This window comes from Anabrus simplex, chromosome 1 (genome assembly GCF_040414725.1).
Source record: "Anabrus simplex isolate iqAnaSimp1 chromosome 1, ASM4041472v1, whole genome shotgun sequence".
Lineage (NCBI taxonomy): Eukaryota > Metazoa > Arthropoda > Insecta > Orthoptera > Tettigoniidae > Anabrus > Anabrus simplex.
The window spans coordinates 348,753,829-348,767,859 of NC_090265.1; the positions used below are offsets into that span (position 1 = coordinate 348,753,829).

At 37.6% G+C, this 14,031-nt stretch overlaps 1 protein-coding gene across 1 annotated transcript in view; it reads left to right on the forward strand.

The window, feature by feature from the left end:
- LOC136866423 (uncharacterized) overlaps nucleotides 1-14,031 on the forward strand; it is a 112,872-nt gene that overhangs the window by 25,230 nt on the left and 73,611 nt on the right. The window contains exon 3 of the mRNA XM_067143388.2: nucleotides 7,152-7,312. Coding sequence (XP_066999489.2) covers nucleotides 7,152-7,312 — 161 coding nt within the window. The remainder of the gene's footprint in view (nucleotides 1-7,151; nucleotides 7,313-14,031) is intronic.

Genomic DNA, 14,031 nt, shown 5'->3' on the forward strand with positions numbered 1-14,031 from the left:
GTGGCCCTTCCTTTCATTCATGTCCATACGCGAAGACTCAGAAATTTCTAGCAGATCACCTTTCATGTCGTAAAGTCTACAAAAGTAACAAATCCCAGAGCAGCTGGTAGACATTTAAGAGTGCTTAAATAAGAGAAACTCATGTTAGTGGATTTACTGGTACACTGAATAACCCATCTTCAGATCACAGTTCTGGTACTCTGGCCAAATGCTTCACAGTACGAAGTGTGAACACAGCATGGAACAGTACTTTGCACCTGTGAAATGTTTCCGAATCTGTCTGGACATTCCCCCTGCTTTGCAACAGATGTAACATGGAGGGGGGAACCAGCATGGCATATCAACCAACTAGCTGGTGGTTATGAAGACTGGTGGTGACTCCTCTGGTTTGATCTACTTGTATACCAGTAGTTAATAAGTAAAACACACACAAGAAAAAGCAAAGAAAAGGATATACTTCATAATTCTTTAAAAAAAGGACTGACCGAGCTCGATAGCTGCAGTCACTTAAGTGCAGCCAGTATCCAGTATTCGGGAGATAGTAGGTTCGAACCCCACTGTCGGCAGCTCTGAAAATGGTTTTCCGTGGTTTCCCATTTTCACACCAGGTAAATGCCGGGGCTGTACCTTAATTAAGGCCACGGCCGCTTCCTTCCCACTCCTAGCCCTTTCCTGTCCCATCGTCGCCGTAAGACCTATCTGAGTCGGTGCAACGTAAAACAACTAGCAAAGAAAAAAAAAAAGAGGACTGAAAGCTGCAATTTTCCTTTGTCTGAAAAGAACAATTCTAATTGCCTGTTATGCCTCTGGACATTCACTAGTCACCAAAACTTTATAAAAGAATGCCAATATAATGCTGCCCATAAGGAACAGCACAGTCATTTAGTAGTGGAAGAATTCATAAAATAAAACAAAACATATCACATGCAGCAAATATTTCTGTCAACAGTCAACAAATATCTAGAGAAATGAATTTCATTTTATGGGTCCATATTGAACTTTGATTAAACCAATAAAATAATAAGTGAGTTATTCCACCTTTTTAATTTAATGGGACTAGTTTCGACCTATTTATAGGTCATCTTCAGCCATATCGCATGTAGAACATTGTATTTGAAACACAGTTGTTTTAAAGATAGTCTTAAAACATATAAGTTTGACACTATGAAAAATTGTTTATAAAATTTCCTGAAAACACATTTGTTGTAAGAAATTGGTTCACTTAACGGTAGGAATATACAAGAAGAAGATATCTTAAAATATTCTTTGTAGTATTCAAGAATGTAGATACAATTCAAAATTCACAGTCTTGATGAGATGTGGAAATAGGCATATAAGGAGAAGAAGTCTTATGAAATTCTTCTTATCACTGCAAAGCGTATACACTTAAAAATCATTCATAATCTTGATGAGATGTAGAATTGAGCATATATGCAAAGTATTGCCTTAGTAAAATGTGAGTTGAACAAATATATCATTGCAGTGGAAAGGAAATTCTATATAGTTGTGTATAAATAAAACAATGTAAAAGATGTTGAAGGTATCCATGGAGATTATTGACTTTAAAAAATGAAACTGAAAAGGCACTTGAAGATATAAATCAAGTTAAAAATGTATATTCTTTGTATTAAAATGGTGGAATGAATCCTCATCTAATGCTGATATAAAAGAAAGGAAAAATAAAATTAGAAAAATGTAGGAAATATTAATGAAATTTAAGGAAAGTAAAATATTGAAAGAAAGAAAATAAATAAGCCAAAATGTGGCTCATCGTACGTAATGAAGTGTTGGACATATTAGTAAACTAACATATTTGGAAGTAAAAGACCTGAAAATGAAAAAAATACTAAGGTTTAAAAGTTGAATAAATATATAGTTAAAATGAAAGGTGTTATGAATGGAAGGAAAAAACTTAAGGTGGGGCTGAAAAATGAGGGAATGGGGGTAAATGCTGAGGATAGGTGGAATGAATAGAATGGAAGATTGAATTTATATCGCTTAAATTAAAATTTTTAAGAATTACGATGAAAAGGTCAACAGTTGAACATTCATCATCATTATCATCATTTCCCTTTATCCAGCTGTAGCCAGGCAGGGGCAAATATGGTTCCTCTCCACTTTCTTCCGTCTTTCCACCACTCCTCCTCCAACACTGTGTTCCAGTCCAGGTTTCTTTCTATAATGCTGCATTGGTTTGTATCCTTCCATCTCAATCGTGGTCGTCCCCTTCCTTGGATTTGCATTTCCATCACCTTTTTTGGCATTCTTTCATCACTCATTTGCTTTATGTGCCCAAACCATCTTAGTTGGCTCTTCTCTATTCTATCATTCATTTTTTCCACTCCAATTTCTTCCTGGATTTTCTCATTCCTTATTTTGTCTCTTCTACTCTTCTGTATCATACTCCTCAAGAACTTCATTTCGGCTGCCTGTATTCGACTTTCAACCTTCTTTGTCATTGTCCAAGTTTCTGCTCCGTAAGTTGTTATGGGTACATAATACATCTTGTACATAGTATCCTTTGCTTCCATTAGCACATCTTTGTCCTATAACATGTTTGTTACACTATGATAGAAACAACTTCCAGCTTGAATCCTCTTATTAATCTCAGCAACCAGTAGAGCATTCTCCGTTAATTCACTCCCCAGGTATTTGAACGTTTCCACTACTTCGAGGGGCTTGTCTTTCCCTTCTTTCTCCCCTCTAGTCATAACAAGAGTTTTACTCTTTTCTACACTTATTTTCAATCCACGTTCTTTGATCTTCCCATTCACCACATTCAACTGTTCTTGAACCTTCCTGTCGTCTTCTCCCCAAATCACAATATCTTCTGCAAATAACATCATGTTCATTTCTCTTCCTCCATATGCTGCTTTTGCTGTTCTCATGATGTCATCCATTACTATTGTAAAACAGGATTGGTGATAGAACATTTCCCTGTCTCAGCCCACTAGTTATTTTGAACCAACTTGTCCTGCCAACTTGTGTTTGCATGCAACTACAACATTCCTTATACAATGCCATGATCATTTTTATTAATCCCTGTCCAATTCTTTTTTGCACTAGACTGTCCCAAAATTTAGTCCTGGGGACACTGTCATATGCCTTTTCAATGTCAATGAATGTCATCACCATATCATTCCCGTACTCCCATTGCTTTTCTATTAGTTGTCTCATAATGAAAATGGGCTCTATTGTTGACCTTCCACTTCTGAAACCAAACTGATTTTCCTGTATCTAATTCTCAAGCTTCAACCTTATTCTACTTTCCAGTCTGTCTGTCTGTTAGGTCATCAGCCCAGAGGCTGGTTGGATCCTCAAATAGCACCACCAAAGGTTATGCGGTTATAAGGAAACCCCAAAAACCAATGGCAGCACCAAAATGAGGCGTACTAGGCAAGATGAGGAGTGAGGTAGTTTGCCATTGCTTTCCTCACTAGGTCAGAAAGTACTATTGCAGCACGACTGATCCTATGCGCAGCACCTTTCATAACACTCAGATGCACTAGTCATGCTTTGAATGTCATTACTCAGCACTACCCATACCCCAGCAACTTCCACATTGTCACAGCCATGGATGTTGACTGGGACTTTGGTGGAAGCTACACTTTACTCTGGCCTGTGCCAAGAGATGGATGCAAAAGTACTGTATCCATCAAGAAATGACAGCAGGCAGACTTTCCAGTATATCCTTTCCATTATCTTAGCAATATGGGATATTAGAGTAATTCCCCTGTAGTTCTTCAAAACTTTCTTATCGCCTTTCTTGAAAATTGGGATGATTATTCCTTTTTGCCAATCTTCAGGGACCTCCGTATTCTCCCAGACAATCCTGAGAACTCGATATGTCCACTGCAGGCCTACAGCTCCAGCTGCCTTCATCATCTCCACTGAAATTTCATCTATTCCAGCAGTTTTTCCATTCTTCATCTTTCTTACTGCCATTTCAATTTCATTCATTGTAATTTCTTTATCCATTTCCTCATCAACTAATTGCCTTTCCTGGTCGTCCATTGAATGACTAGGCTAGGAAAACTACAGATAAGGAATCTGCCACCTGGGTGACTGCCCTAAATGCATATCAAGATTGATTGATTGATTGATTGATTGATTGATTGATTGATTGATTGATTGATTGATTGATTGATTGATTGATTGATTGATTGATTGATTGATTGATTGATTGATTACTGTCATCCGTTCTTATGTTCAGCAGCTTCTGAAAATACTCTCTCCATATATTTCTTATTTCTTCTGGCTTTGTTAATATTATGCCACCTTCATCCTTCACAAATCTGGTGTTTACTTGATCTCTCTTTTTGTTTCTTAAGATACCATACAGTAATTTCTTGCTGCCCTGCATATCATCTCTCAATTTCTGTGTGAATAAGGCCCAGCTTTTCTTCTTTACTTCCTCCACTACTTTCTTGGCCAAATTCTTTGCCTCCACATAATTTCTTCTACTTTCTTCAGTCTTAGATGTTTTCCATGCTTTCCATGCCATTTTCTTTTCCTTCACTTTAATCTTTACCCTATCATTCCACCAGTGCTCTTTGTCTTTCACATTTCCTGATGTTCTACCACATACCTTTTCTGCACATCCAACCAGTGCTTCCTTATTATTTATTTCCCTTTGAAATTCTTCTTGTATGCTTTTCTCTTTAAACTTCCATACTCTAATTCTTTTCTCTCTTCTTAATGGGGGTTTTTCAATCTTTCAGACTTTCAATTTTCCTATCACAACTCTATGATCTCCACCAAAGGCTTCTTCAGGCATGGCTGTAGCATCTAAAAGGTTCTTCTGGTGTTCTTTCTCTATGATTATATAATCAATCATGGTCTTTGTTCGTCTGTCTCCCCAGCTATACCTTGTAATCTTCTGACTGTTCTTCTTCCTAAACCAGGTGTTTCCAACAATCATTTGATTCCTTATACAAAAATCCACCAACAACTCGCCTTCTGGATTTACATTTCCATATCCAAAAGGCCCTACAACATCTTCCTTTCCTTGTCTTTCCATTCCAAATTTTGTATTTAGATCTCCCATCAATAGCACTTTCTTATCTTCTATCTGTCTCTCCACTTCCTCTAAGAAGGCCTCTAGATGTTCATCTATGCATCCAGTTTGTGGGGCATACAACTGAAATAGATCTTTCACACCATTTTCAAACTGGAGTCTCATCATCATCATCCTATCGCTGACGTATTTTGTATATTCCACATATTCTTGGATTTCTTTTCTAAGTATGATGGCCACTCCATTTTTTGCTTCAGGTCTTTTGCTGTAATACAGCCTGTATCCTTCTCTCAGAGGAATCTCCCCTGTACCCCTCTTCTTGGTCTCGCACAGTCCAAGTACTGTATCTTTTTCTATCATGAAGTCAACCAGTTCTTCTGTCTTTCCCGTCAGTGTCAGTACATTTACTGTTGCAATCTTGATGTAGTTTGGTGCTGGTTACCCATTTATCACTGTTCCCGCAGCACCTGAAGAGCTGCATGTCGCTTTTAGCAGGGGACGCCCTAACCTTTTCCGAGGCACCATATCTGCTTTGTCCATACAGGCTATTGTTTCAATGGGCTCGCCACACCCAAAGGCATTTTATACCTACTGCCAGGTTCAAAATTAGGCCGCCCCTAATATGGAGACAGACGCCTTTCGTAGCCACTCCGCTGGAGTACAGACGCTACGGGTTTGCCCCTTCCGCCATCTCCACCGTACCGAAGGCCACCTTCTCTGCCGGAGATGCCGTTGAGGTCTTCACTCGTAACCCTGAGCTGGGACCCATACCAGATGTTACACACCGGGTCAGCGTGCTCTGGGACTCACATAGGCAGGAGTGCCTCTCCCTGGGTAGGGCTGCCTCCGAAGAGGCACAAAACATAAGTTGTTTGATTCTACTGAAAATCATCCCTTTTTCCTAGCACCGAGTACAAAGAAGACATGATTGCAAAAATGGTGCATTATTATATTCCTTTAGAGCCTCCATAACTCAGGTGGCAGCGTGCCGGCCTCTCTCTGCTGGGTTCCGTGGTTCAAATCCCAGTCACTCCACGTGAGATTTATCTCTCCGGGTACTCTGGTTTTCCCTGTTATCTTTCATTCCAATGACACTCCCCAATATAATTCCAGTTCATTTCAACTGTTAGGCATTAATCATTGCCTCAGAGGAGTGCAACAGACTTTGGCAGCCAGCACAATTCCTATCCTCGCCACTATGAGTGCTTCATTCATACAATTTCTGACCTGGTCAATTGACTGGAAACAGGCCATGGATTTTCTTATTACAGTATATTCCTTTGTGGGTGAGGCAGTACTGCAAGCAGAAAAATTTTACACTGGGACTTAAGACTAAACAGAAGAGGAAACAATCAAAGCTATATGTGGATTAATTCGCCTAATTCATACTTTATATATATATATATATATATATATATATATTTTAATTTGCTAGTATTGTAGGTATGATGTGTTTGTGGGACATTGAATGTCATTGTTTAGAATGTATCTTTCATGAATCAAACATTACAATAGGCATTTTAGTGTTTAAAAAGCTTTGTAGTTCTATGATTTTACTGAAGTCCTGCTCTCTCGGCCCTCAGTTTGCACTGCGCATAATGGTAAACTGTTGAATTAAGGTACATTACGGTGACACAAATATCAATCCTGCTTCCACACCAGCCTATCCTACACTGTGATACATACATACACACATACAGATAGACATGATTGAAATTTAGAAATGATATCTTCTTATTCTGAACATGAATAACAAACAAATACCAATATTTAGAAGTTCTGACCAAAGTATGGGCATATTTTATTTATATAGATATAAAACACGCACATGTGTGAACAATGTCATAATTTTAAGCATGTCAAATCCTTTCTGTTCATACCATGAATTATGTGTAGCCATCTCTTCTCTCAGGTATGTGAGGGAAATAGTGACCTTTTTTTCCATGAACAATAATGGGATTTGATTATGATAGCACTCATATTCAATGTTAAATCCCCCCACTTATATTTTCCTTATTTCCTTTATTCCATACAGTTTAGCAACCCATCATTTAATCATATAAATATAAACATACATTCCATAAAATGTTTGCATTCATGTGCTACTAAAAGTGTTATTCATTTATGTGGTTAGGTTCAAGGTTCAGGAGAACTATCCACATGCCTTCAGATCAAGCTGTATAAGCAACACGACACACAACACTGTGAATGGGGCAGTCGTTTGCACTGTATTGAACTTGACTGTATCGCCACAGAAGGTGCTGAAGAGGTGCGCGTCAATCGTGAAACCTACAGGTAACTTTTCAATGAGCTATAATTTATTGGCTTGATATTATTACATCTTGATCTAACATTTTGACTCTGCAGTCCTTAAAGAAGAACCACATTAAGGCAATACACAGCAGTAGTGCCAAGGGAGTGCTCACTGTCAAGTTTGTTAAAATATTAGAGAAATTATTTGTAAAACAATTGAACCATCACACCAACTGACAATGTCTTTTGGACCAACGACAACCTGTCCTCCCTGCATGTATGGTTTATGCTACAATTACATAATGGTTTGAGCTGCTGGTCACTATATACCGTACACAGGTCATACTAAAAGCATGTTTACAAGAAATGTGTATACAAAAAGACAGGAACAGTGAAAGGAACATATAACAGGATAGACACAATGAACTGGGCTGAGTGGCTCAGACGGTTAAAGCATTGGCTTTCTGAGCCCAAATTGGTAAGTTCGACCCTAGCTCAGTCCATTGATATTTGAAGGTGCTCAGACGTGTCAGCCCTGTGTTGGTAGATTTACTGGCACATAAAAGACAAAATTCCGGCATCTTGGTGTCTCTGAAAACCATAAAAATAGTTAGTGCGACATAAAGCCAATAACATTATAAAACACAATGACAGGTCAGTATAGGAAGAGGAATAAAGGTAAGAAAACACAAAAGGACAAGGACAATTTCCACATCTTCAAATAGATTGGCTCTCCTCTTTCATCTTTGTGTCAATAATGCTCAAAGATCTGAAGGACTTCCATTCTTGCAGGACTATCCCATGGCCATATTATAGCAAGACAATGTCAGGCTGCATGTATTTCCTGAATCCAAGCTCACAGAGACAGATGAACAATAAACATTCTATGAAAATCAATTATCAACCTACTTCTTATTCTTCTTCAGTTCCTGTTCCCAGATCCGTCCGTCTGTCCATCCATCCATCTCTTTCGAGGCCTTCCTTGTGGTCTCTTTCCTATTGGCTTCTCTGTGAACACTTTCTTTGGAACTCAATCTTCCCCCATTCGTAACAAGTGTTTATACATTTCAGCTTGTTTGTTTTCATCCTGTCCTGCAGTTTTAAACTCCAATTCTCTTTCTAATCTCTCAATTTCTGATTGTACCTTTTCTTGTCTTCCCTATACAAACTTCTAAGGAATATCACCCCAGCTGCCTGAACTCTACTCCCATCTTGTTTTGTTGTTGTCCATGTACCTGCTACATATGCCAATACAGGTACATAACAGGTTGAATAGAGAACTTCTTTGCATTTTCCTTAGAACATCCTGGTTCCACAGTATACCCCTCATGGTTTGGTAAAAGCCATTTGCTTGTTGTCATTTCTTTCCAGTCTTCTCCAGGATCTTCCGTGGTTATACTTTTCAAGTATTTGAAACTTTTCACAACTATTGGTTTCCCATTTACTGTTATCTTTTTCTTCCTTCCTTCCTTCCTTCCTTCCTTCCTTCCTTCCTTCCTTCCTTCCTTCCTTCCTATCGTCATCACTATAGTTTTACTCTTCTCTACACTTATTCTCAATCTACTGTTGAAACTACTTCATGGTAGTTAGGTATTTTAATGGTACTTATACAAGTTTCTTTATCACACTGACAGAGGTAGGTCTTATGGTGATAATGGGAAAGGGCTAGAAGTGGGAAGGAAGTGGCTGTGGCCTTAATTAAGTTACAGCCCTAGCATTTGCCTGGTGTGAAAATGGGAAACCACAGAAAACCATCTTCAGGGCTGCTGATAGTGGGGTTCGAACCCACTATCTGCCGAATGCAAGCTCACAGCTGTGCACCCGTAACTGCACGGGCAACTCGCTCAGTTTCATGGTAGTTGGATATTTTTGAACAGTAGTACACATTGAAGTACATGCTAACAGCCAATGTTAATGTGGCCTGATTCAACCTTAATTTTAAATCAACCAAGCAAGTTGGCCATGCGGTTAGAGGCGAGCGGCTGTGAGCTTGCATCGGGGAGATAGTGGTTCGAATCCCACTCTCGGCAGCCCTGAACATGGTTTTCCATGGTTTCCCATTTTTACACCAGGCAAATGCTGGGGCTGTACCTTAATTAAGGCCATGGCCGCTTCCTTCCAACTCCTAGGCCTTTCCTATCCCATCGTAGCCATAAGACCTATCTGTGTCGGTGCGACATAAAGCCACTAGCAAAAAAAAAAATCTAAGTCACTCTAAGGTTAAATATATGATACAGTAATAAAATCTACAATCCTTGATTGGTTATAGCATCTCTGAAGTTGTCAGAGTTCAAAGCAAACCCAAATATGATGCAGAACTTTCTTTCTTCAACTTATCCCAGATATTTCTAAGGTCACTGGAGCTTCCCAGGCTCATTTTGGTATTGATCAGGGTTTTCCAGCTGGATACCTGCCATGTGATTTTTAGGTGAAAATTCCAATCCAGGATCAACCGGGAATCAAATCTCGACCATCCGAGCAGAAAACCAGCAGCTAAGCCACTTTGTTAATCATTCCCCCCACCCCCCACCTCCCTTAGTACAATTCAGAACATCATGCATTTTAAAATTATAATGTTAGATCAAGGTGTCATTTCTAATTTACCTTGCTTCTTATTTCTGAAAATTTGCATTCCTTTGACAGGATCCATTTGGATTTCCTCTTACCTAAGAACAGTACCCGATTAATGTAGACTTTAAAAGTATAGTCAAATATTTGCCTTTAGCATTAATTTCTGATTTTCCTTATACATCGCTTTGTACAGTACTTACTGCCAGATTCCCATGCCACAGTGTTAAGTATTGCTGCAATAATGGGACACAATACTTAACTCAATTTTTACATTTCTCATGCCCAGCTGACTCTGCTTAGCCAAACATACCATACAGTTTATGGCTGCTTCTCTCTAATAAACTCAGGATATCCAGCATTCCAAGTTTAAGATAAGTAACATCATCATACCTTACATTTACAGAAAAGGAGGTTAAAATTGGTAAGTTACATTTCAATCATACTAAAAAAAATGGAAATAATTTTTAAATTAGTGTTACTAACAAAAATTATAATATATCTAGGTACAGTATACAGGAGCTGAGGCTTACCAAGCTACATGTAAGCAAACCCCTTGGATTAACATTCCCCTTTACCAGATAATTTGGTATGAACTTTTTCATCAGTGGCAGTTACAATATTGTTGTTGTGACTTTCAAGTGGTTAATCTTATTATTTCTTGGATGTAGGAAAATATAATTTCCATTGAAAGGACATTTTCAAATTTGAGATATGTCTCTTCCTGGCATGTTATATCCATTTAATCATTTATTGACCAAATAAAATGGTTCAACCTACAGTCAAAAGATATAAATACCAACATCACACAGAACAATCAGGGAGAAAAAAAAATTTAAAAAAAGAAGAGCTTATAAATGATAATGTTAGTTATATATGGAGTTAAGATCTGCTGCCTAATGAGGACTGTTAAAAATGATAATAGACATAAAGAACCATAAATATGCAGTCACAGGCTAAAGGACTTCTTTAAGCTTAAAAATGCTTGTAAACTTAAACATAACAAAGATGCATTGCTAGGTATGTTCATTAAACATTGTTAATTCCATTAGTTTAACACATCTGCAACCAATTATGAGAAATTCCACTTTAAATAAAAATATCTTCTGTGACCCAGATGACTGTTCTCAGATTTTTACAGCTGCATCCTGGGTTCGAATCTTGATTACAGGAAGTAAAATGTGAGCTGAAGAAAGCAGAGGCAGGACCAGTTTTCTCTGCAGTCTCCTTCTAAAAATCTCATTTTGGATGCTTCAGTGTGACTTATCTTTACTTTTTGAAACTCAGGTTTCACATCGTTCAGCAGAGTAGGTATAGAGATGAGCTGTGTCTCCCTTGCCAGTGTTCTTCTAATAGTTTCACACATTGCTTGCCACTATATGTTCATAAAGCAAGTTTGCAAATCATTTGAGCTATATTTCTGACTTTCCATAAGTGTAAAATGCACCTTGTGTATACTGTGAGTCTCCTGATCCTTATTTTGTAGTTTTAGGACACATGTATTTATATACAGACAACCTACAAACATTGAACCCTACTGATACACAAGTGACAGTACAGAGGATGTTACATACGCTTGCTTTCTAGTGGTCTGAAGGCCTCATATTGTTGATTGAGGAATAATAGCACTCCTGGGCCAGGCTGCATTGCTCAGACTCTAGTATATCAGCCTTCCGAGCCCACGATGGTAGGTTTGATCCTGGTTCAGTTTGCTGGTATTTGAAGATACTGAAATATGTCAGCTTTGTGTTGGTAGGTTTACCACCATGTTAAAGAACTCCAAAGGGACAACATTCTGGCATGTTAGTGGATCCAAAGACAGTAAAAATAGTCAATGGGATGAAATGAATTATTATTATTATTATTATTATTATTATTATTATTATTATTATTATTATTATTATTATTATTATTATTATTATTATTATTATTATTATTATTATTATTATTATTATTATTATTATTATTATTATTATTATTATTATTATTATTATTATTATTATTATTATTATTATTATTATTATTATTATTATTATTATTATTATTATTATTATTATTATTATTATTATTATTATTATTATTATTATTATTATTATTATTATTATTATTATTATTATTATTATTATTATTATTATTATTATTATTATTATTATTATTATTATTATTATTATTATTATTATTATTATTATTATTATTATTATTATTCCTGAATGCAGGTGCTAACCCTTTACAACAGCAAATGAAACATATGTACATTATGTCAATCCATAGAATATTGGATAAGCTGCATTCTGTCCATGATCCACCAGGTTCTTTATTACCTCAACTAGATTGAGCATAGAATTTTTTAGTATAGCCTACCAAACGGGTGCAAGTTTTAATCCCAAGTGAGACTGTTTTAAGTGATCTTTGGTCTTGCATGTTCATTTTCAGTCACTTTCCCTGAAAAGGGTAATTTGACAAGCAGATAGGACAGAATGACAGAATGGTCAATTGGTGGGAACTTTGATACCAGAACACCAATTCACTAAAAAGTAAGTGCTCAAATGGATGTTCTTGATATTTGCACATCTTAGCACACTGTTGAATGGACATTTTAGATAGCTGGAACATGGTAGGTGTAATGTAACTGCAAGCCTTCCATAATGAGATTTCACAGGCTTCCAAGATCTTCCAGTTATTGAGCAATGGCGCCAGAAGAAGAAGAAGAAGTCTCAACAGAATTTAATCTGATGATATGGCAGACGAGATAACAGGTCGTCTGACCTTTGATCAGATGGTTGTGGCTGACTGCTGCTCCATCGTATTGAAGCCACACGGTTTCTTAGGGGCGCATTCCCTAGCAACAGTGGTAAGTGATTGTGGAGAAAATGTAAGTAGCAGGCTCCTATAACACGGCCTTCAAAGAAATGTGGCCCAATTAGATGGTTAACCAATATATCACTAAATGCCTGAAATTTTGCCACTCTTCCCCAGAGGGATTGTCAACACTAGTACATATATTCAAGATTCAAACAGTACCATTTATATAAAAGTGATTCATCTAAAAACAAACCAATGACACTTCATTTGCCACTTACCTCCATGTCTATTCATAGAAGTTAACCCAAGCTTTGAAATCTCACTTGAAGTTCCAGGTGAAAGGGGTGAAAACAATTCACGTGTAAGATCTGTATTACAGATGACTGGTTGATTTTAGTTTGCTGTGAAACCACTTGCATATTTGTGTGAGGATTATCCACTAAAGCACCAAAAACAACCTCTACAGTAATACCAGACATCACTAGCACCTCGCTAAAGGAGGTATTTGGAAAAGTGATGCTGTTAACACAATTATCGTTCAGCATTTCTAAAGGTTGACATTTATGTGGAAACCTCATCTGGAAAAGGCGTCATTTTCTGTGGGTTGTTGGATTTTGTTTGGCCATATATGACATATAAGTGTAGTACATTGTCCAGTTAGAACTTCACCTCCTTTTCCAATCATAGCAGGAGTCCACCAAGGATCTGTGTTCTCATCTCTTCTGTTCATCCTATGCATAGAATTAGTAACAACTGACATCCACAAACCTAACCCAGGATCAATATTTTACGCTTATGATGTGTTTCTTGCCTATCGAAAACTTCAGGCTACAGAGGTCCAGTATGTGAGCAGGAAAGATTGTTTAAGCATGAATGGCCTCTCAATGAACACCGAGAAAATGGAGACTGATGGTGCCATCAACATAGAAAGCTATTACCTCAAAATAGACAATTTAGTTACCTTGCTTCATTAATAACTTATGGATGCTCAAGTAAGAGTTAATGACGCATGACTAAAACGGCACCTGAATGCTGTGCAGCAAGGAAGTACCTCACCATCTGAAATGGAAAGTTTACAATCCCATGATTTGCCCAGTGGCTCTTTATGCTCAGAATGCTGGCCAGCCACAACAAAGAACGAGCAAGCCCTCCATGCAATGGAGATAGAAATATTGCATTGGTCCTTCAGTGTTACAAGGCTTGACCATGTCAAGAATGATTGTGTAAGAAAGCACATGGGAATGGTAGCAATTAAGGACCTTAACTGAGAAATGGGGCTCAGGTGGTGTGGACACTAGAAGCAACAAAAATTGGATTTCAAAACAGATCTCCAAGAGGAAATCAATATCTGCAGGCACCCAAAGAAACTGTGGTTGGACTGAATCAGAGAG